Source organism: Lampris incognitus, chromosome 11, assembly GCF_029633865.1.
Source record: "Lampris incognitus isolate fLamInc1 chromosome 11, fLamInc1.hap2, whole genome shotgun sequence".
In the NCBI taxonomy this organism is placed as follows: Eukaryota; Metazoa; Chordata; class Actinopteri; order Lampriformes; family Lampridae; genus Lampris; species Lampris incognitus.
Window position 1 is genome coordinate 17,217,966 of NC_079221.1, and position 25,159 is coordinate 17,243,124.

Here is a 25,159-nt window from a genome sequence, read left to right on the forward strand (position 1 = left end):
AGTGAGCAACACTCTCGTTGTTAACAACTACGATCAAGATACCCTTGAGCAAGGCACTTGAACCCCAGACACTAAGTGGCCAGCACCAGAGGTTTGTAGTTGTACTGGTTTACTGAATGTGAGCGACTGTACGGCGATATGTCAGGGCATTGCCAGAAATGAACAAACACACATTGGCTTATCATCCTGAAAGGACTAATAGTTCTCTTTTTTTTCTTCTTCTTCTTTTGTTTTTGTGTGATAGAAAATAAAAATCAGAGGCGATCGCATCTGAAACACCAACCAGGGCTGGAGTAAATACACTTCAGATTCAGTTAATCCAGGAAGCTGATTTGCGTCTTGAAAAATATTTGATCAGAGAATAAATTCCAATTCAGACCATGAAAGTATAATAATAAAGGATCAATGTGCTTTCTTTAGCAAATCATTGTCACACTAGTTTAAACGCTGAATAGCCTGAATATAAAGTGCACTAACCTCAACCCAGGTCCCTATGTGGGCACATTACCATCATGTTCTTTGGGTGGTTCATTTCCCACAGACGGTGGTGATGTGCACGGTTGCTCCTCTTAACTCTACAGGAGATCATCTCATGTGGCTGACTCAGTGTGGACTCGCATAACAGTAAAGCCATGGTGGCTCAAGCATTTTTTACTTAAATGATGGAAACTGACAAATGAAAAAAAAAATCTCCCGTTGTCCATAAAACTAGACACATTCCTCCATACTGACAATAACATGTTTTACCTTGAGTATGAATTTCATGGTCATGAGTAAATAATTATTAGGCAGGAAAAGCCACAAAACACCAATAACATCACAATTAACAGTGACACCCAGTTGAAAATCGCTACTATCAGTAGCTTGACTTGTTTTGGAGCACTGGCTCCTTGAAGGCAGAGCTATAGATATACAGAGTAAGGCAAACTTGGTTTCAGGTTAATCAAATGGAGCCATATTTGCACCAAACGTTCCTAGGCCATTGCACCCCTCCCATCTTCAGTCTGTATATCATGATAGCAAAGGAGCCTTTGGTGCCAACATTGAGCAGGCAGTTCCCCAAACCATGTATGTCTATGGCTCTGCTCCACGGTAGCCAGAAACATCCCCATTGAGATGAAATGAGGTTTCTGAAGCAGAACCGGTTCCATCCAGTTTGGCGGACAGAGGCTGTAACTTGGAGTAAGCTCTCTCTGTCAGTGGTGGGAACTGACACCAGTAAGATACCTGTCAGAGCAGGCAGGAAAAGGCCAGGGGGACCAGAGCCGCAGACAGGAAGTAGGTGACTCTGTAGAGGTGGAGTGGAGAGAAGGTCACCATGGCGATGGACAATGGCAGAGGGAGGTTGGAGGTCAGAGACAGGAGTTTACTGAAAGAGACACAAGCAGAAAAGTTGATGCTGATCGACTAGGCAATGGATTATATATACATGTATGTTGTATATTCAATTTATTTCAGGATAAGAATGTACAAATGAAGAGAAACTTACACCATTCACAAAAAGAACTTGTATGAGACTATTTGTCACATAAATCCAGAGTACATGAAGAGGGAAATGCCACTTAATTGACCAATGAGGTGTGTGAGTAGTCGATCAGGATATATCAGGGTGTGTGGCTGTGTGTTCCTACCTTTTGCTAATTTTCAAAGTGTTGCAGTTAATGAGCAGCAAGTATACAATAAGTAGAGGCACAGTGTGTGGCCAGCAAGGGTCAAGATCCAAATGGGTGGAATACCTGCAAATATGAATAGTGGTTAAACTCGATGCAGTCAGACATGCAGGTATACACACTCTTGTACCCATCTGTGCGATGTATACTTCATATTAATAGTTTAAAACATTCCAATACCGTTTCATGTATTATGTAATTTCTATAGTCAGTAAGTGTTAAGGAATGATGTTTCTTCAGCCCTATCTCATCTTTTGCAAACATTTGACACAAAAGTAAATTTGAACTTGATGTGCATACAGGCTGACACAAATACACATGCTGAAACAAAATGCATTTCAATACCTCAGGTAGCGGATCCAGTGAAGAAGAGAGGGTGCGCTTAGCATGATGGGTGGAGTGAACAGCGCCGACAGGCATAAGTGGAGTTGCAGATCGTCCCTTACCTCCTGCAGCGCACACTCTGACAGAAGGGGGGCACCGTTACATTCTTTAGGCTTGCAAAGAACATCTCCAACTACACAGTTCTCTGTCTCTTTATGCCTCTGGGGTGCCTGGGAGAATTGAGAGGGCAGGGGAAGGATGCTGTTGAGTCTGGTACAAATACTAAACTAAATTAAACTAAACTTCCAATCGTGTTATGAGCCCCAGCTCTGCCTTCACATTGCTAGCAACCACAATACTATTGATTCTGCTGTCAGACAGCTGGTTTTAACTGCAGTTTCTAGCAGCACCAAATTGGTAACACCAATGGCTTGGCAGCAACACATTAGTCGTAAACACATGCCTGGCTGCTGATGAGTCACACAAATGTTGTCCAACATTTGGACGGGCTGAAGCCCAAAGCCTTTATTTATACTTACTGAGAGGTCTTACTGATTATTTACTGTGTATTTATAATATTTGGTCTCAGTGTTGTATTTATGTGCCCTGAGTTTTATGTGTGCTAAATATATATGTGTCCCACTGCTGCTTAACCAATTGCCTCACTGGGGAAAAATACAATTACTGATTGACTGACATCAACATGTCAACATTTACCAACATAGGGAAAAAAACAATACCACACAGGTTACATAAAGACTGAATGCACAGTTACAATTCCACCTTTAAAGTCTTACCAGATTCAGCATATGACTCAAAGACCTTTCTGTCATCTGTAGCCTTAGCACCTAGGCATGCAATGTTAAACAAAAACAGGCAGGGGTATTTGTTAGATATCAGTAGCTTTTAGTGAAGGAACTTGGTTTATTCTACTGTCACACCTAATCTAAATCACTCCTGATAATCAAAAAGCAAAGTTAAATTCGGAAATCCACTTTACATAAACCATTTAGGGGAAGGTTTCATTCAAAAGTGCTTAACCGATGCCTTGAATCCATACATACTTAGTATACATAACATTAATACAAATCAGTCCCTAGTCCTGGGAGTGTCAGTGTCATTCTATCCAATGAGCTGTTTGGAATGAATATAAAACAAATATGCAGGCAGCAATACACTTACACTGGTTTTGGTTATTGACTTAAGTAAATGATGAAATGGGGCTTGACATCATGGGTAGTCAGTGTTATTCTCAGACTCACCCTATAAAGGTGGAGCAGGAATGTAGCAAAGATTGACAGCGCCCCACAGAAAGTCCTGCCCATTACAGTTAGAGACAAAATGATGAAGAGCTGGCTCCTAAGACGCAGAGTGCCACAGTCTCGAGAGACAGATGGTCTGGAGATGAAAATAAAAAAACAAACACAACATTTATATTTTATGAAGAAAGGAGTTCACATGGGGCTTTTCTATCCTAAAACAGAGCATGAAATGAAATGAAATAAGTGATTACAATTGATTACTAGCGATTCAATCCTTTATTGAATTCTATATGCAAACAATGCAGAAAATGTCTTGTTCTCATACGTTACATGTCTTATATGGTTCATCATAGTGAGTTACAGCACTGGATACATTTTGGCTTTGACTAAAATGTGATATGCACTACAAGCATCATGCTGTATTGGTGCAGCCAGACATTTAACTTGTACAACCTCACCTGAGCAGAGGAGCCAAAATTAGTGATATCAGGCGCAGAAGGAGCCGGAGGAGAGTGCAGCCCCAAAACGCCACAGCTGCCCCAGCGACATACAAGATTGGTGACAGGAGGCAGGGCCATTCCTCAACTGGCCCCGCCCCCTCAAGGAACGCTCTATCAGGGAAGGTGGAGGGGATGGCATCCATGGCAGGGAGCCAAAGAATAGACCAGGCCTCCTGGAACCAGCTACACCTTAGGAAAGAGAGAGAGAAAAAAAAAAGGAATCACAAAGTGAAGTTATGTGGGCCATCATGTGTTGTTTTCTTTCATAGAAGGACTCCTGACTGCAAAACTCAAACAATGTAAATAATATCTTAAATTTGAAACCCAAACAACTGTACAGAATATTGTGATTATTGTTGTAAACTAGCTGTTATAAAAAAAAAGAAAAAGAAAAGTAAACTAGCTGTTATTCGACAATTTTGTTAACGGGCTCTGCGTAATATTTTGGCTTTCCTGAAGCATAGCATGAATAGTAATCACCAGTAGGGAATAGTAAATGGTAGTGATTGAAACAAAGTAAGCAACTCATGCCCTACTCAAAACCACAGGAGCTTGACCAGTGTGTTTGGTTAAGTCTTTGTTGTTTAAGGCTCGTGAAACCCCACAATTAGAAATTACACATTCCCATTTTCATTGTATGCACTATTTTTATACCCGTGTTAAAGCTGACTTACCCAAGCAACAAGTGCAGGACAAAAACAGGCAAGTCGACTTTGTGTGGCTGCAGACCCCGGCCTACTGCCTGGCTCATCTCTATAGCGCGTCCCGTTTTAAGAATGGAGGTCAACTGCCCCCCACAGGCTAGGAGGAGAGTTACAGCAATGTACACAGGCACAACAGGGCCACAGAACCTCAGCACCTGGTAGGAGAGAGGCGGAAGGTGGAGGTTTGTAGCTCCTCTTATCGACTTCGCCAATGTTGTATCCGAATCGTTGTATTTCAATACCACAACAGATGTACTTTTGGTTGGATTAGAGCAGAGACATGTCAGTCGTTCTGCATAGCAAAGGTGGCCTTTTACATTTGAAAATGTTTCGATTGGGAAACAATCAAACCATTGTCAATGATAGGGAACAACTGCGGGTGTTTTTCACGTGCTGTCCCTGTCGCTTTAATGTCTGCTACCAGTGAAAGGAAAATGGCTCAGTAACTGACACCAAACAAATAGTTGGGGGGGGGGATCAACCGGAACAACAAGTGCACAAATATGTCTTACCTGCCCCAGCACCCTGGGAAATGAGGTCCTTACTGACACCTGAAGTTGAATTTGGAGAATTTCATTAATCACTAATTATCCAGATGAAGTCACATTTTATCTCAAAGTTAGAAAAACACCTGATTTGTCACTAAACATTTAATCAGAATGAGTACAAATAAACCTGCCTTGCCCAGAAAAGCAGAGGTTGAAATTATTTTTGACAGCAGTACCTTATACTGGCAGTTGGGGGCAGTGTGGAGCTGAAGCAGGACACCTGAGGTGTTGTCTGGGCGACTGGTGTGGAGCATCCCTGAGATCTCAGTCACTGATGGGACACTTAAGTGGGACAGAGAGAGAGAAAACATATCTGTCATGCATTCTTATAGGACATCTGTGCTTTCCCCCCCCTCCATCTTACTTTTAACTCAACAACACAAGTTGATGACCTAGAACAGATTGTACAGCCTGACAGAGCGGCAGATATGGACACTGACTCACATTACTGTAGTGAAGAAGTCCTCCCTAAACCATGGCACCTTCATTCTGTATACATTAGACAGTCTATCTGCAGACAGAAGTCGCGACAGTTAACAAAAACATCCCAAAATTGGCACATACAGATCTACTTATAAAATGTTATTGGTGTGGCGACACAAATGGCAATGTGAAGCTTTCTGATGTACAGTGTGTTGAAGCAAGTAGTATGTATACACATGACACTTAGATCTCCTTCATCAGTACAAAATCAAATGCGAAGATTATTATTCTGTTTTGAAATGTAAAATACCATTAAGTAAAACTATCTGAAGTGTGTTATCACTAAGAATAAAATAATTAATTAAAAAAAAAACCCTGTACAGTTTACGTAGCCCACTCTCAAAAAGTCAAAGTCAGCTAAAACCTATTACAGTAAAGCTGTGTGTCATGTACTTGCTTTATGTTACTTTATCCCATACCTGTGTTTGTTTAAATGTCACAGCAAACCAACGCATCAAGTCACATTCCTGTATAACCCGTAGTGTGTAAAAGAACAAACAAAAAAGTCACCTTTTTGCACTTTGCAGTGGCTTGCAACAGTAATTCTAAATGCCTGATAGACCTGAAGATATAAAGGTCAAAATTCAGTGGAAGTGATATAAAAAGGGCAGATATGAAAAGACCAACTGGAAAACGGTGTCATCCAGGGAAGAGACAGACCTGGTGGAAGTGCTGCAGCTCAACGGTGTGGAGAAGTCCTGAGGAGTTGATCGTGACGTCACTGGCAGTCAGACCTGGAAAAACAAACAGCAACTCAACAGGAAAAGCTCCTTTTTTTAGTTGGGTGCTTGAGGGGCAAAGAGGAAGAGAACTCACCAAAGGAGAGGACGTGGGGGACCGGCAGAGATATGGTCTGAGATTCTTGTCTCTGCCACTCACATTCCACTGTGAACTACAGGACCAACAGAAGGGAACATGACCGAATACCCTTCCAGCTTTTCCCTGCATTCAAATCTAAAGCACGTAAAATGACACTAACCATCAGCCAATCAGAGCTAGATTTTGACTGTTGGATGGAAGTTTATAAATTCTACTGGCCAACTTAGGAGGAGCTCTACTTTGTCTTCAGCCTTTAATTCCTAATATATCATCAAACTATTAATTGATTATGCTCTAAGTCCACTAGTGGCTGTGAATGGCTTGTAAAAGTTAGAAGCAAGTTTTATGCCCTGCATAAAACTAAAAATGAGCACTACAAAACAACCAAAGGTGTTTAAAGGGTTGGTTTCCTAAGAGGTGATTCCTTTGGAAAAAATAAAATACCTGCTTGCCATTGAGGTTGGAGGCACTGACAACTAGATGAGAAACAGAGGACAGGTCACTGAGACTCAGAATCAGAACCTGAGGAGAGTGGGAGGGACAGATACAGTACAGGGCACGCAGTAAGAGTGCAGTTTAACAGAATGAAGGGACTGAATTAGATGGTATCCCTGTAGAGGAGATATACCTTATATGGAGGGAGAAGCTCTGTTCCCAATGACAGATCTATTGCCTGCACACTGGAACATTTAGAGAGAGAAGAGAGAAAACAACCATGCATGTTAAAATGCATGCGTCACACAGCTGAGGTCCTCCATTTTCAACTTCATCCCCTTCAGTGTTTGTAAAATAGTGAGTTCTCCAAGTTACATTTTCTTTGTTACAAGGAAAAGGTAGGAAATAACATTCGAATGTGTTTATACATAGTATAATAAAATGGAAACCTAACATGTGTCCTAAAGTGTGCTTAGAAATAGGTGGTCACACTGAGTTTTACTGACCATTTAGAAGAAACAGAGAGGTTAAAGGAAGTAAAGGCAGGGAAAGATATATAATAGAAAAGGTCGATACGAACATAATGCTGCTTACCACAAAGACCCACTCCTCTGTGTGCAGCCATACACCCAGCTAGACATCTCCTGTTTGGCAACATCAAATCAGAAAAATACCATCAATTTAGCAATTACAATAATTAATGAATAACACTTTTTTTGATGACCCTAGAGCAACAAAATTAAAGCTTACACTTTCACACAAGGGCAACAGGACTTGCAGTACAGTGCAAGACATATTAGGGAGATTGCCAAAAATATGACTCTACATACAAAAAATTCTTTTAGATTCCACACCTGTTTTCTGCTAAGTCAATAATGAACATGTTTAGCTTTAGTGTGTTCTTTTATACAGTGTATATAAAAGTCTACACACCCCCATTACAATGGCAGGTTTTGGTGATGTAAAAAAATAAAACCAATATAAATCATGTCAGAACTTTTTCCATCCTTAACGTGAAATTGCAACCTATAAAAATACAATGAAAAACAATCAGAAACATTTTAGGGGAAAAAAAGGGAAAATACAAAACTTACAATAACCTGGTTGCATAAGTTGTGCACACCTTTTATAATAATAATAAATCAATCTTATATAGCGCTTTTCTAGTACTCAAAGTCGCTTTATAATAAATGGAGTGAAACAAGATGACAGATGAACATAACACAGACATACAGGGGTGGATGGGAAGGGGGGCTATGAGAGGGAGAAGCGGCAGCCACACACGACACCAGCAGTACTCTCCGACTTGGACAGATATAAAGGGAAAGAAAAACAAACATCATAAATCACATAAATCACAGATGCATGTCAAGCACTCAGTCCCCTGCCTGCCCCAGACCAGGGGTGTATGAGCGGACGGGGGGGCACGAGAAGGCAATGGAGAAAAGGTGTGTCTTGAGACAGTATTGGAAGAGTGGGAGGGATTCTGAGTCTCTAATGATTTGGGGAAGTGAGTTCCAGAGCCTGGGAGCTGCTCTGGAGAAGGCTCGGTCATCAAAGCCGCGGAGGTGGGACCTGGGGGTAGAGAGAAGGGAGGCTGAGGTGGATCTGAGGGACCGAGAGGGTCGGTAGGGAGAGGAGATCGGTGAGGTATGGGGGAGCCAGTTTGTGAAGGGCTTTATAAGTAAGAACCAGGAGTTTGTAACTGATCCGGTGGGAGATGGGTAGCCAGTGGAGGTCTTTTAGGACTGGGGTGATGTGGTGCAAGGATTTGGTGAAAGTTTCAAGTCGGGCGGATGCGTTCTGGACCAATTGGAGTCTCTTGATAGAGTTAGCACTGATGCCACAGGGGAGTGAGTTGCAGTAATCAAGGCGGGAGGAGATGAAGGCATGGATCAGTATCTCAGCAGCAGGGCGTGTCAGAGAGGATCTTAATTTTGCAATGTTGCGAAGGTGGTAGGAGGAGGATTTGATCATTTGGTGGATATGTGGCTCAAGGGAGAGGGTGGGATCAAGGATCACACCAAGGTTGCGTGCCAGGGGGGAAGGGGAGACAGAAGTGCCATCGATGGTGAGTGCAAGGTTGTTGATTTGGCTGAGAGTGGACTTGGAGCCAATGAAGAGGTTTATAATTGGGTTTGTAGCTGTGTTCAGAATTAACAAATCACAGTCAAACTCATGTTAGTATACACCTCATCAACTAAAGTGACTGATAAACCCCAAATACAGTTCAGCTTTTCCTGTAGGATTTTTCGGGCATTTTCTTGGATGCATCCTACTGCAAAAGCCATGGTCCACCCACAAAGAGCTCACAAAGCATGAATGGGTTTTCATTGTTGAAAGGTACAGATCAAGAGTGGGGTAAAAAGAATTTCCAAGGCATTAGATATATCATGGAAGGGGCGTCTGGGTAACATGGCAGTTTGTTCCGTTGCCTACCAACAAGGGGATCACTGGTTTGAATCCCCGTGTTACCTCCGGCTTGATCAGGTGTCCCTGCAGACACAACTGGCCGTGTCTACGGGCGGGAAGCCAGATGTGGGTATGTGTCTTGGTCGCTGCACTAGCGCCTCCTCTGGTTGGTTGGGGCACCTGTTCGGGGGGGAAGGGGAACTCGGGGTAACAGCGTGATCCTCCCACGTGCTACGTCCCCCCTGGCGAAACTCCTCACTGTCAGATGAAAAGAAGAAGCAGCATGTGGTAATCTGCAGCCCTCACCAGATCGGCAGAAGGGGTGGAGCAGTGACCGGGATGGCTCGGAAGAGTGGGGTAATTGGACGGGTACAATTGGGGAGAAAAAAAAAAAGATATACCACGGAACACAGTCAAGACAATCATCAACAAGTGGAGTAAATATGGCATGACAGTGACATTACCAAGAACAGGATGTCCCTCCAAAATTGATTAGAAGACAGAGGGAACTGGTCAGGGAGGCTGCCAGGAGGCCTATGGCAACATTAAAGGAGCTGCAGGAATTTTTGGCAAGTACTGCTTGCTCCCTACATGTGACAACAGGACAATCTCCCATATTCTTCATATGTCTGGGCTATGGGGTAGGGTGGCAAGACAGCAGCCTATTTCACACAAAGGAAAAAAAAAAAAAAAAACAAGCCCGGCTAAATTTTGCAAAAAGTTATAGCCAGTCTTTGAAAACCATGTGGAAAAATGTGTTATAGTCTAATGACACCCAAGGTTGAACTTTTTGGCCATAATTCCAAAAGGTATGTTTGGTGCAAAAACAGCACATCACCAAAACACCACCATACCCACGGTGAAGCATGGTGGTGGCAGCATCGGGCTTTGGGGCTGCTTTTTTTCAGCCGGAACGGGGGCTTCAGGCATCTGCTAGTAAGCTGAAGCTGAAGAGGAATTTCACCTTTCAGCATGACAACGACCCAAAGCATACATCCAAATCAAGACAGGAATGGCTTCACCAAAAGAAGATCAATGTTTTGGAACAGCTCAGACCTGAGTCCAACTGAAAATCTGTGGGGTGACCTGACGAGGGCTGTGCACAGGCGATGCCCTCCCAGTGTGATGGATCTAGAATGTTTTTGCAAGGAAGAGGGGGACAACATTGCCAAGTCAAGATGTGCCAAGCTGATAGACTCTTACCCAAAAAGACTGAGTGTCGTAATAAAATCAAAAGCTGCTTCAACAAAGTATTAGTGTAGAGGTGTGCACACTTATGCAACCGCGTTATTCAAAGTTTTATTATCTTTTTTTCCCTAAAAAGGTTTCAGGTTATTTTTACTTGATCATTATAGGCTGGAATTTCACATTGACGGTGGAAAAAGTTCTGACATGATTTTATCTTGGTTTCATTTTTTTAAATCATAAAAATCTGCCATTTTCACAGGGCATGTAGACTCTTTATATCCACTTTATGCTCCCAAAAATGTCTTGGTAAAATTCTGTATATTTCTCTGAGAGTGATGCTTTAAAGCAGCAATGCAGCGCTCTCACCAGGTTGTTGCTCCGGCAGTAAAAGTGGCTGTAGGCCTTCCTGCGACTCGACAGGGTAAACAGGAAATACTTGATCTGCCCCTCCTGTGGGCATCAGAGCACAACAGTAAGCATTTCCAGTTACAGGGGGGGCAGTATATATATATATATAGAGAGAGAGAGAGAGAGAGAGAGAGAGAGAGAGAGAGAGAGAGAGAGAGAGAGAGAGAGAGAGAGAGAGAGAGAGAGAGAGAGAGAGAGAGACAGAGACAGAGAGAGAGAGACAGAGACAGAGAGAGAGAGACAGAGACAGAGAGACAGAGACAGAGACAGAGACTGTGTGTATGTAGGTCTTTACTGGGGCAGCCTTATGATTAATGCCTTAATGATAAAAGTAGACCTTAAGTTGTCGATTAGGTTAACAGATAATAACAAATGGGTAGTTTGAGGAAAAAATAGAATAATATAGAAAATTACACCAAGTATTTCAAATATTTGGAGCCATAAATACATATATTCATGTTTATTTGTGGTGATAAGCACAACTTAAGGCCGATTTGCTGGACATCATCCATTTGTAGTGGAGAAAATGAGGTCGACGAACCAATTTCTTTCTGTAATTCATCAGGCCATTAAAAATAATCTTGACCAATTCCAAGTTGATCCCGAAGTGCAGCCACTCTGCATAACCATTATTCTTTAACAACTGTATAAAGAAAAAAAGATGTCAGACTGTAGATACAGTATGGTATCAGGGTACCTTTGGTGTGCTGTAAGCCAGACGCAGTGTGTTTACTTCACTCCACGCTTCAGGAGAATCTGAAACATTTCATAGGGATGTGTGTGGGTTTGGAGAAGGAGGTACAGATGAGATTTACCTCACAGACATCTAACCAAGTCAAGTCAGTAACGTGTGCCATCATTCCCTCCTAATCTTTCATGCCTAATACAGTTACAACACCTGCCTTCTGGGATAGCTATGTGGATATACGGTAACTGTACATCTCTCTTGCTAACAGGGATATCGATGCATCTCTTTATGCCTGGAAGCATTACATTATCAAATCTTCTAGTTTTTCGGTCTGTTGACAGAGGAGGTAAACATGTATTACCTGAGATGACTGACAATCTGACAGGTGCACAAAAATGCACAATAGATGTATCAGGTTTGCCTCACGGAGAAATACAAATGGATGGGAACTGGGGTGCAGGGGGAAGAATATTAACACTCAGCTGTCTTTCCTGCTCATGCCAGTGTTTCTCGGTGTAGAAATATAGAGAAGCGAGGGAGACAAAATTGTATGCTGACCTGGGAGGCTAATGGAGGTCTCCTGAGATTCCCCCAGCATCCTGACAGGGTGTCTAATGAAGTGATGGTTCAGAACAGCCACTCTCCTCTCTGGGTCCTCTGAGAACTGATATTGATGCTAAGATTAATTTGGATACGCATGAGGTGTGCTTTAAACTAATTTCTATAAAGGGATTGTGGTTTTTCAGGGTTTTAGATTTTTTTCCTTTCATTTGTATGACATGTCTCATTCTGTGCATTGTTACATCCTGGACCACTTTCTGTGTATTCTTTCATATGACATATCTAGCAGAGGAGGGGCATGATTTAAATATAGATGCATTCCATCAACCAGTGACATTCTGACCTGTTTTGTTTCAGGTTTGATGAGGTCAAAAAAAGCCCGAACAGTAGCAAGGACAAGCTCTTTGCACCTGGATTAAACACACATGTAAAAGAATACATATTAAAAAAAAAATTAAAAAAAGAAAAAAAATACATATAAAATGTATGTTTGAGACCTAAGAAGTTTACTGAAATGGCTATAGACCCTTCTATGACTTACGTCACGCATAGTATGCGCGCGCATTTTGGCAGCAAAAGAGGCAACTTCTCCATCTCCAGTCAATGCAGAGTGCAAGTGAATTTTTGATCGATTGATATTTACATTTTTAAAACGTCATCTTGTTGTGTTGTGGGTTGCCAGAACGGGTCTAGCAAAACTAAAGGTATTAATTTCTACCGCATTCCATTGAGGAAAAGACCGTTCAATGCCAACAGGCGAAGATTGTGGCTACAAGCAATAAAACGAGTCTACATAAATACATAAGTGGCTGTCATAACAAACAGAAGTTGTATTGTAGCATAAATGAGAGGTTATAGCATACAATTGTATGGTCGCAAATAATAAAATCATTTTTTTGCTGCCAAAATGCACGTGCATACTAAATCACATGATCACTGTTTACCAACTGTAAAGGGGTCTATACTGCATATAGCAAGACAATATAATTAATTTTAAGTTTTCTCACCAAACAATGGACAGATGGTCAGTGGACACCCATGTTCTGGGAACAGCAGTTGCCTTAACAAAAACAATGCAAAATAAACATGATATGAAAACTATGGTGAAACAAATCCCCAACCAATGTTGACAAATCATTAGGTGCTTCAGTCTATGCTGCCTATGAATAATAATAATAAAAAAGAAGCTTAAATACTACACGATGGAATTTGGATTCCTTTTATTAAAGGAGTCCAACCCCATGATGCAGCAGGTAAGTCTTACCACCAGTGTCAACTTGCTGGGGTCTCCTGGCGGACAGGGGAGGGATGTCAAGCCGGAGCGGACCTGATAGTCGCGGTAACCTCCTCCTACAGAGAGCACCGTCACATTCCGCAGGTCGTCTGCCTGGTTTACCCACCTTTGTCTCACCGAAGAGTAGAACTCTGCATAGAATGGAGGAAGAGATATCTTTTAATCTTAACTATTTAAAGCATTTGAAATGAAAATCCACCACAAAAGAAAGTTCAGATTACTGAGGGTTTTTTTCCTATGAACCTGGATAGTTTAGTTTAAGGAGGAAATCATTCTCAAAGCTAGAGGAGAGAGGCAACACTTGGGGTTAATGTCATGACCAGCATCTTTTTACAGATGCTCCTTTTCTCCGACTTTAAGCACACTGTCACAGGACCCATTTTATGTGTATGGGATATGATAATATCTGTTTAACAATGTCAGCACTATATACAAATAAGTTCATTTAGGTCAAGGACGCAGCTTCTTGGGTGTATGTCCAGAAAAGAGTATTTTTGAAATCTCGCTTTGAGAGTTACTCATTCTCATAGACTCCAATAAATAGAATAAAGTACACATATTGCTATAGTGTAGTGCTCCTTTTAATGTATGTGCACTGGTGTGATCACACTAAAATGTTGACTTCACTACTACTACTACTACTTCTTTCAGCTGCTCAAGTTAGGGGTCGCCACAGCGGACCATCCATTTCCATCTCTTCCTGTCCACTGCATCTTCCTTTGTCACGCCAGCCACCTGCATGTCCTCTCTCACCACATCCATAAACCTCCTCTTTGGCCTTCCTCTTTTCCTCTTCCCTGGCAGCTCCATATTCAGCATCCTTCCCCCAATATACCCAGCATCTCTCCTCCACACATGTCCAAACCGTCTCAATCTTGCCTCTCTTGCTTTGTCTCCAAACCGTCCAACCTGAGCTGTCCCTCTAATATACTCGTTGCTAATCCTGTCCTTCTTCGTCACTCCCAATGAAAATCTTAGCATCTTCAACTCTGCTTCCTCCAGCTCCGCCTCCTGTCTTTTTTTTTTTTCTAAATTTATTTCTGATTTTCCCCTTTTTATCTCAATTTAGTGGCCAATCGATCCCTATTTTAATTCAAACACCCACCCTCATACTGCATGCGTTCGCCAACTGCATCTCTCCGGCCGGCAGTCTCAAAGGAGACGCCTCGCCACTTTTGTGACAAGGCGACTCCAGGTCGAACCACTGCTTTTTCCGACACACACAGAGACGCATTCATGTGACGAACACAAGCCGACTCCACCCCCCTCCCAAAGACAGCATTGCCAATTATTGCTGCTTCTACAAGTCGGGCCATAGTCGGATCTGACGAGACCGGGGAGCGAACGCCTAGTCCCCAGTGGGCAACTGCATCGACACAAAGCCGATGCTTAGACCGCTACACCACCGCGGACCTCCCGCCTCCTGTCTTTTTGTCAGTGCCACCGTCTCCAAACTAGGGATGGGTATCGTTAGGATTTTATCAATACTACTACTCTTATCGGTTCGGTACTTTATCGATACTCTTATCGGTTAATTAAGAACAGAATCGACATTGCTTTATTATTCTATTATATAACTTTATATAAATATAAACAAATATTATTTATTCAGCAGCAACAGCAGCAGCAATGTTTTAAATGCGTCTGAATTATAGACTTTATAATCAACATTCAACAAAAACAAATAAGATAAAAAATAAAAGTAGATAAAGATAAAGAAAAAAAAACATTAAAAATAATTTTTTATAGCAAAAGGCTAACGGAAGTTCAAACAAACAACAACCTAGAACATTATCCTAACAGTTCTTCTGCAGAAAAATCAACATATCTACCTTCTCCGGCAGGAGTCGTGATCTCTCCTGACTTATAGTGTCCCCGGCTATTAGCCTAGCTAACTCCGTATCTATGGCTTATATATTTGTAGCTAAACAATTAGCTAAGCAATTATATTTTATTTATTGGCCTATTCGTAATAATTCGTTATTAGCCTAGCTAACTCCGTATCTATGGCTTATATATTTGTAGCTAAACAATTAGCTAAGCAATTATATTTTATTTATTGGCCTATTCGTAATAATTCGTTATTAGCCTAGCTAACTCTGTATCTATGGCTTATATATTTGTAGCTAAACAATTAGCTAAGCAATTATATTTTATTTATTGGCCTATTCGTAATAATTCGTTATTAGCCTAGCTAACTCCGTATCTATGGCTCATACGGCTTACCTGCAGTGGACGTGGATGGAACACTACGAGCAAAACAGTGGAAAACTCCGCTTTTCTGCAGATTAATACCATGTTTCGACAAAAGATGTTTCGACAGATTGCTTGTATTGCCACCCTTCCTGGCAAATGATTTGTTGCACTTGTGGCAACGAGCGTTGTTGTCATCGACTTTTGAAAAATATACCTAAACTTTTGAACGTTTAGTTCTCTCCGCCATGATGAGCCCTCGAGCAGAGCTGTCTGTGCGTGTGTGAGCGAGTGTGTGGAGCACAGCTCAGCCCCGCCCCTCGCGCTGTAAGAGAGAGAGACAGAGAGATGGAGAAAACGGCGAACAAGACTATGTTCGCGACGTTTAAATTCCTCGAAAAACACAACTGCCACAATATAAATCTCACTCCATGATTTCTCGAGTACCTACCGACTACCGATAGCAGAACCGAAAACGTCGGATCTTAAAAATGCTCCGGTTTTTACTAATTTAGAACCGGTTCCCGTTTAGAACCGGGTTTCGGGGGCATCCCTACTCCAAACCATAAAACATAGCTGGTCTCACAACCATCTTGTAAACCTTCCCTTTAACTCTTGCTGGTACGCTTCTGTTGCAAATCACCCCTGACACTCTTCTCCACCCCACCTGCACTCTCTTCTTCACCTCTTCCGCACTCCCCATTACTTTGGACAGTTGACCCCAAGTATTTAAACTCATATGCCTTCATCACCTCTACTTCATGCATCCTCAACATTCCACTGTCCTCCCTCTCATTCATGCATATGTATTCCATTTTGCCCCTACTGACTTTCATTCCTCTTCTCTCCAGTGCATACCTCCACCTCTCCAGGCTCTCCCCAACCTGCTCCCTACTCTCGTTATAGATCACAATGTCATCCGCGAACATCATAGTCCACGGAGACTCCTGCCTGATCTCATCTGTCAACCACCACTGCAAACAAGAAAGGGCTCAGAGCCGATCCTTGATGTAATCCGACCTCCACCTTGAACCCATCTGTCTATCCAGTTGCACACCTCACCACTGTCACACTGCCCTCATACATACGTATCTCGCACCACTCCTATATACTTCTCTACCACTCCTGACTTCCTCATACAATACCACAACTCTCTCAGCACCCTGTTGTATGCTTTCTCTAAATCCACAAATACCCAACGTAACTCCTCTGCTCTTAACCTAGCTCCCATATCTTCATGCAATGGCTGATCAACTTTATACCTCTGTAGTTACTACAGCTCTGCTCTTCACCTTTATTCTTGAAAATCGGTACCAGTATGCTTCTTCTCTACTCCTCAGGCATCCTCTCACTTTCCAAGACTGTGTAAAACAATCTAGTTTAAAACTCCACTGCCATCTCTACTACATACATCCATGCCTCTACAGGTATATGTCATCTGGACCAGCTGCCTTTCCACTCTTCATCCTCTTCATAGCTGCCCTTACTTCCTCCTTGCTAATCCGCTGAACTTCTTGATTCACTTTCCCCACATCACCCAGCCTTCTCTCTCTCTCTCTCTCTCTCTCTCTCTCTCTCTCTCTCTCTCTCTCTCTCTCTCTCTCTCTCTCTCTCTCTCTCTCTCTCATTTTCTTTATTCATCAGTCTTTCAAAATACTCCTTCAACCTTTTCAGCACACTCTCTCCCTTGTCAGCACATTTCCATCTCTATCCTTGATCGCCCTAACCTGCTGCACATCCTTCCCAGCTCAGTCCCTCTGTCTAGCCAATCGGTACAAGTCCTTTTCTCCTTCCTTAGTGTACATACAACTCACCATACGCCTTTTCCTTTGCCACTTCTCTCTTCGCTTAACGCTGCATCTCCTTGTACTCCTGTCTACTTTATTCATCTCTCTTGACTATCCCACTTCTTCTTTGCCGACCTCTTCCTCTGTATGATTTGCAGTACTTCCTCATTCCACCACCAAGTCTCCTTGTCTTCCTTCCTCTGTCCAGATGACACACCAAATACCTTTCTAGCTGTCTCCCTCACTATTCCTGCAGTGGTTGCCCAGCCATCCAGCAACTCCTCACTACCATGCAGTGCCTGTCTTACCTTCTCCCTGAACTCAACACAACAGCCTTCCTTCTTCAACTTCTGACTTCACTTCAACTTTTACTTCACTACTAATCTGAAAGTGATTTGAGGATTCTTAATGGGGAGAAAATATCTATATCAATATAATTTATTTTTTTGCACTGTGATGGACTGGCGGCCTGTCCGGGGTGTTTCCCCGCTTGCTGCCCAATGACTGCTGGGCTAGGCTCCAGCATCCCCGTGACCTTGAGAGCAGGATAAGCATTTTGGATAATGGATTGATGGATGGAAGATATTTTATCAAATAAGGCAATGTGACACCATTCTGCACTGATGTGTGCTAGTGACATCATGATGGAGGCCTATATGCTCCTTACCCAGCAGGTAGGTGTCAAGGGCCAGAACAGGAGCCAGGTGTGGGGAGGCCTGGGTAATGATGAGGCTGACCAGGTGTGGGCTGAAGCGGGGCAAGGTGAACAGAGCCCGGGCCACCACTCCTCCCATGGAGTGGCCCACCAGCACCACACTACGAGGACGGTTCTCATGATCCTGGTGAGATGAGGTTGGGTAGCGTGGAGGAGGAGAAATAATCCATTATTAATAATTCAGTGGGTTTAAGTGAGGAGTGTTGAGTTACTTTGTTTGATGTTAAAACAACAAGCACTGTCAAAAATTAAATTCTTAAGCATAAGCGAACATGCGACAGTGCCAAATTAATTGAAAAACAGTACCTTGCTTCACATTACATTTTGGATAGCACTTTTCAAAAAGCTCACATACTGCTTCATAATCCAGAAAACCCAAAAGAAAAAGGAAAAAAAAACCCCCAGCAAAGCTGTGGGAGTGGAACAACAAACCCTGCCCAGGGGAACAGGTGAATGTTGCTGTTGGGATATGAACCCCAGTCAAGGGAATCAAAGTGATGAACCAGCAAACATACAACTAAAACAATATACCAACATGAAAGTACATTTGGACACAGCAATATTTGTTACCTCCATTGTCAGGCACTGTTTTGAGACCCTACTGGCTGCTGGTAGCTTTATCAGATCAAACTCACTGCATAATGGCATTATTCTGTTATTATGTTGTGGGTCGCTCTGGATAAAAAGAAATGTAAGACAACTAAAATGACCATGAAGAAGGGCAGTGAGAGTAAGAGCTGTAAACCCCAGAATAAGAATATATATTATATATATATAACTTTGTTTAAAGAAACAATATATACATACATAAATACATACATACATACACACAAAACTTTGTTTAAAGAAACAATATATATATATATATACACACACACACACACACACACACACACACACACACACACACACATGTATATATACTATATATATAACTTTGTTTAAAGAAGCACAATGGTAGGGAAAGTGTTCAACAAATAAGGGCCAAAATAATCCAGTGAGTCAAGTGAATTCTTTATGAGACAGTACAAGCCTGTTTCATGCCATAAGTAATCATCAGCTGTTGACAGCTGATAATTACTTGACTCACGGGATTTTATATATATATATACACACACACACACACACACACACACACACACATACACACACATACATATATATATATATATATTGCAGCGGGTTTTTTTTCCGGAAACTGTCAATGGTGTTGATAAAAGTGCTCAACAAATGAGTGGAATATTAAGATAGATGTAGGAAAAAATTTAGATGTAGGAAAAAAAAACACGCATGAAACAGGCTTGTACTGCTATGAATTAAAATTTCCCCCTACATCTTTCTTAATATATATATATATGTATAGATATAGACATAGATATATAGCGTTTTTTTTTCCAAAACCGTCAATGGTGTTGAGTGCTCAACTAATGAGGAGCGGAATATCACCACGGATACAGGAAAAATGTTATGCATGCATTAAAATCTTTTCTCCTGTATCCGTGTTGATATATATATATATATATATATAAAAACTTTTTTTTTAAATCACATTGGCAGCTGATGGTTGTGTGATGCACAAACAAGCAAGTTTTTTTTCCTACATCTATCTTGATAATCTTGATATTCCACTCTTCATTTGCTGGGCACTTTTATCTACACCATTGATGGTTTTCGGGAAAAAAATTGTATGTTATATATATATATATATTACACACACATGTCTTTACGTCAGCAACATTTGTGGATCAAGTAGTAATGTGTGACGACAAGATGATATTTGAGGCTTTACCTTGTAAAGGCGCAGGATGGCCTTGATGCTCTCATGTAGGAAGTGAGTCTGCCTCCGTAGGCTGCCACCATAGAGGGCCACCAGCTCTTCATTGAAGTCCACTGTGAAAACATTGAGGTGGACTCCCCCCTCCATTTTTTCAGCCTTCCTTAGGGCAACTGAGCCCAGGGAGCGAGCTTCAAGGACAGGGAGGACATTCGATTAGGTCACAATCGTGCTGTTTTCTGAAACAGTGGGCAATTTACTTTTATTGAAACTCGCATTCAGTCCAGTGCAGATGAGAGAAGACTGAATAACTAACAAGACATATCCCAATCAGTGAGATCTGTTTAATTTCTATTGTGCATGAACTAAGGTCAATTTAAATCCCTTCTCTCTCTCATATTACTTGTTATCTCATCTTACACTTATTCCTACGTAAGCCTTAGTCAACAACACACTGCAGGAAAAATTATTGGATTAACAGTGCAAGCCATTGTTCAAAATGCTGATAAAGAAATAAAGGAATGTATTTCTATTTTTTTCTCCCTGTTAAAGAAAGGTCTTTTCTAGGGAGTTGTTCCTTATCCAATGCAAGGGTGTAAGGACAGGATGTTGTGTTGCCGTAAAGCCCTTTGAGGCAAATTTGTAATTTGTGATATTGGGCTGTACAAATAAAACTGACTTGATCTGACTTGACTCAAAGAATAGCCTTGAGAATATGCATTCATCATCGAACATACAGAATACTGTAGATGGTAAAAGTGCAGTGTTTGTGCTCACAAGCGTGCAAGAGTAGGCATTTTCCTCCTACACACAACCCACAGCAAGAACTAGTATAATTCTAATATTTATCCGCAGCGTGGATAAAGTGTAACAATAAATATTAAATACAGCTATTCAATAGGAAGACCATTCTGAGCCTTTCTTACCGAAGTGTCCTTGAGCAACACCATGAATCACGATCAACTCCAACAATGACAGATATATTTAGCCTGAGCCGCAGTTTGTATTGTAACTACATACACTCACTGGCCACTTTATTAGGCACACCTGTCCAACTGCTCGTTAACGCAAATTTCTAATCAGCCAATCACATGGCAGCAACTCAATGCATTTAGGCATGTAGACATGGTCAAGACGATCTGCTGCAGTTCAAACCGAGCATCAGAATGGGGAAGAAAGGTGATTTAAGTGACTTTGAACGTGGCATGGTTGTTGGTGCCAGACGGGCTGGTCTGAGTATTTCAGAAACTGCTGATCTACTGGGATTTTCACGCACAACCATCTCTAGGGTTTACAGAGAATGGTCCGAAAAAGAGAAAATATCCAGTGAGCGGCAGTTCTGTGGGCAAAAATGCCTTGTTGATGTCAGAGGAGAATGGCCAGACTGGTTCGAGCTGATAGAAAGGCAACATTAACTCAAATAACCACTCATTACAACCGAGGTATGCAGAAGAGCATCTCTGAACGCACCACACGTCGAACCTTGAGGCAGATGGGCTACAGCAGCAGAAGACCACACCGGGTGCCACTCCTGTCAGCTAAGAACAGGAAACTGAGGCTACAATTCGCACAGGCTCACCAAAATTAGACAATAGAAGATTGGAAAAACGTTGCCTGGTCTGATGAGTCTCGATTTCTGCTGCGACATTCGGATGGTAGGGTCAGAATTTGGCGTCAACAACATGAAAGCATGGATCCATCCTGCCTTGTATCAACGGTTCAGGCTGGTGGTGGTGGTGTAATGGTGTGTGGGATATTTTCTTGGCACACTTTGGGCCCCTTAGTACCAATTGAGCATCGTGTCAACGCCACAGCCTACCTGAGTATTGTTGCTGACCATGTCCATCCCTTTATGACCACAGTGTTCCCATCTTCTGATGGCTACTTCCAGCAGGATAACGCACCATGTCATAAAGCTCGAATCATCTCAGACTGGTTTCTTGAACATGACAATGAGTTCACTGTACTCAAATGGCCTCCACAGTCACCAGATCTCAATCCAATAGAGCACCTTTGGGATGTGGTGGACCGGGAGATTCGCATCATGGATGTGCAGCCGACAAATCTGCAGCAACTGCGTGATGCTATCATGTCAATATGGACCAAACTCTCTGAGGAATGTTTCCAGTACCTTGTTGAATCTATGCCACGAAGGATTAAGGCAGTTCTGAAGGCAAAAGGGGGTCCAACCCGGTACTAGCAAGGTGTACCTAATAAAGTGGCCAGTGAGTGTATTTTATTACCTAGAAGCACAAATAGGAAATGGCAGTGTAGGCCTATATTTAGCATTGGGTATGAAAGGAATTCTTCCTTCTCACTTTTCTGGTTGACAGTTTGGTGGATTTTTCCACTTGGGCCTAAACATCTGATTAAAATCCCCATTACTGCAGCAATCACATTGTTGACCCGCTTATGCTGTTCTTTAAAAGATTTTCAACTCCATCATTGTTTTCATGTGTTTCCCATGTCCCACAAGTGATACATTAAAATTTGTATTTTATGCATCCGGGCAATGTCATATATATAGCTTGTATTGTTTGTGAGCAAGATTCTGACAGGATATCCACTTTGCCTGGCCATAAGGCACAGACCAACAACGACATGCATCATGCTATCCTCGTATGCCCCAAGGCACTTCCTCTCAATTGAAAAAGTTGTGTTCTATACATCATCTCCCTGCGTACTGAAAAAAAAAACAGATGATGCATAACTTTCACTGCCTTACTTTGTTCCCTTTACATGTGTCAAACTCATAAGTAGAGGTCAAAGGTGACACGACATATCTTAAATGGTCAACTCAGATGTTCTTACCTTGTTTATAACTTCCCGCATTTCCCGGTAGAAAGAGAACGGGAGCGCCGCTGAGTTTGAGTGATCTGGTTTCCTGGGCGTAGAGGCCCTCTCCGTATAGGTAGAGCCCATATGCAGGGTACAATCTTGCTACACGACGAGGCATTGCCACGCGCTGTGAACGCAAAAACATGCACACATGCGCGCACACACACACGCACATGCAGTACCACACACAAACATAGTTCATTATGTCATTATATGTCCACCTCGTAGCTGGCAGACAAGACAACTGCCCTTTAATTTTTGAACCAAATTTGCCTTCTGCCAACCTGTCCTTTGTCCTGTTGTTTTTGTATGAGGGTAAAACAGCTCTTGCATTTGCTATGTTATAGTCACAGAGCTGAAATAGAAAGTGTGCTCACTTTCTCAATAACTGTATGGAATCGCAATTTTACAGCCCATGAGGGGAAAAAAAAAACAAAAAACTGTTGGACAGAGTTGTGCACACAGCTTCACAAATAATTGGCTGTGAACTCCCCACAATTTCTGAAACATACCATATTCCCATCCAGCAGAAAAAGTTTAAAATTCTAAAGGACTCCTTACATCCAGCCAAACCCCCTTTTCAATCATCTCCCTTTGGGTAAAAGACGCTGCAGTATCAAGACCAGAACATCTCACTTCCACAACAGCACTTACCCTGAAGCAATCCGCACCCTAAATACTTCACTGATTGTACAAGTAAAGACTCCTTAAGCACATGCACTTCAATTTGTCACTTTAAGGGCATGGGCCATATGGTTACATTAACTGAATCACTGTAATACAGTTGTAACAGTACGTTTCTGTGGACACTCCTTGTAGATATTGTGTGGTTATATGTTTACTGTTGTTATCTTTCAGCACATCAAAACAAATTCCAAATCAACTGTAAAGTTGATATGGCAATAAAACATTGAATCTTGAATCTCTCAGGCTAATATCAATTAACACCAGACACTCATAAGGGCACACATCAGCTTCAACAGCACCTCCACATGGCCTCTTGTCTGGACTGGAATTGGCTCAGTGAAGAAAATTAAACCTAAAAACTTCCAGCAATGCCTTGTTACCCTTTAGTTTGCTCTAGAAATAGTTGATTCAAGACCTCTCTTCTAACATTATTGGCCTCCGCCAGGTTTTCATTCTATCTAATCACTACACAAGTTTAATTCACCAAACAGCACAACATCCCCATAGAGGTTAGTCGAAATAAAAAACCTGCATACTTATTTGATGCAGATGTCACATAGCTGAGAACAACTTGTCTACACATATTAGACCAGCAAAGGCCACTGATGACGCCTTTCATTCTCAAACACAGTATAAGCACACACACACTGGCTTCCAAAGCATAACACAGCGATCAAGTGGAAAGCCAGATGCCCATTACATGGCATACAATACTTGGTTGCCTCCAGCTGTGCCCTACTTCTGGACAGATGAACACATCAGACAGAACAAACAAACACCCAAAGAAGCAAGACCCACATTACATTACTAACATGCTAACATTAAATAGTCTCCCCAAGGTCTAGCTTGACTTGTGCATAATGGGGGCTGTTCAAGGGGCTTTAAGATTGTAAATAACGTTTGCGATCTCAAACTAAACCACAGACTAGGTTAAATGTGATTCTCAATTCAAGCTACGCTTGCAATTTAACCTAAAATGACATCTCTTAATACATTCTCTCTGAATCTTAATTCCAGGGTTTGTGAGTAAACAGCTTTAACTGAGGTTAGCGAGACATAAGATGTAAAGTCATCTACAACTACCAGTCAGTACCAAGTTTCAGGGGACAGCACGGAGTATAAATTGGGCAGGGCCATTAATTGGCCTTTAATTTGTGATGAAAGGCACGACATGCCAATTAGAGCTCAAATGACTTTTCGTTTATGACTGAAATGCCTGGCCACTATTCACATAAATGTGTTCGAACCATTGCTTCTGTATGGAAAAAGAAAAGGCAAGGCTACTGTCTGGATATGTCATGCACACACACATAACAAGCCCAGCTACTCACCCGGTACTCTGGATATTCAAACATGTAGGTCATGCTGCACCTATTCTCCTCGAAGCCCATCAGCAACTCTCGCAGGCCCACCGCTAGAAGTCCCAGCGCACAACCGAAAAAGGCCACAGTGGCAAATTTCATGCTTGAGTGTTATTTTAGGCTTGTATTTACAGTTGTTTGATTGCCATTTTTTAATTTTCCCTTCAGCAAACTCCGTGCCCGATATGCCATATACAATTGTCACTGTGTGGCTCACAACAGGAAACGTCCACCGTGAAAACATTATGATTGGCGGGGACGTTGACCAATGAGAAGCGATGAGCTAACGAACCGGCCAAATGGTAGACCGGTGACGTCAGTCTGGGTCGACGTTTTGGCTCTGCTCAGGTTATTGCTCTGCGCAGAAAACAGGCGCTACAGACATCAAAATTAGCCCATCAGTTAATATCGCAACAGAGAATGCGTAACCTCGGTTAAAGAAAATCTGCCCAGGCAACACGTCTTATCAAGTCTTTATTATGACAAAGGATTTTCTGTTTGAAAGCTG

At 42.0% G+C, this 25,159-nt stretch overlaps 1 protein-coding gene across 1 annotated transcript; it reads right to left on the reverse strand.

The window, feature by feature from the left end:
• Positions 1–1,230: 1,230 nt before the first annotated feature.
• Positions 1,231–24,849, reverse strand: pgap1 (post-GPI attachment to proteins inositol deacylase 1). Its single transcript, XM_056290019.1, has 26 exons — positions 24,622–24,849; positions 22,577–22,730; positions 19,781–19,956; positions 17,944–18,115; positions 13,267–13,427; positions 13,010–13,062; positions 12,346–12,412; positions 12,000–12,105; positions 11,451–11,509; positions 10,712–10,795; positions 7,340–7,389; positions 6,939–6,990; positions 6,755–6,832; positions 6,308–6,383; positions 6,152–6,225; positions 6,002–6,053; positions 5,453–5,519; positions 5,185–5,290; positions 4,973–5,011; positions 4,431–4,615; positions 3,715–3,945; positions 3,257–3,392; positions 2,792–2,842; positions 2,016–2,224; positions 1,632–1,736; positions 1,231–1,369 (listed from the first exon to the last, which is right to left on the reverse strand). The coding sequence occupies exons 1-26, from the start codon at positions 24,751–24,753 to the stop codon at positions 1,231–1,233; spliced, it is 2,814 nt and encodes a 937-aa protein (XP_056145994.1). The 5' UTR covers positions 24,754–24,849.
• Between the last annotated feature and the right edge of the window lie 310 nt (positions 24,850–25,159).

Bases quoted from the DNA above. Each gene is read 5' to 3' on its own strand.
- pgap1 (XM_056290019.1), bottom strand. From the start codon at position 24,753: ATGAAATTTGCCACTGTGGCCTTTTTCGGTTGTGCGCTGGGACTTCTA. The intron at 7,390-10,711 runs GTGAGAGCGCTG...GTTGCCAAACAG, and splicing joins ACTGCCGGAGCAACAACCTG to GAGATGTCTAGCTGGGTGTA. The intron at 2,843-3,256 runs GTGAGTCTGAGA...TTGCATGCCTAG, and splicing joins TCCTGCTCCACCTTTATAGG to GTGCTAAGGCTACAGATGAC.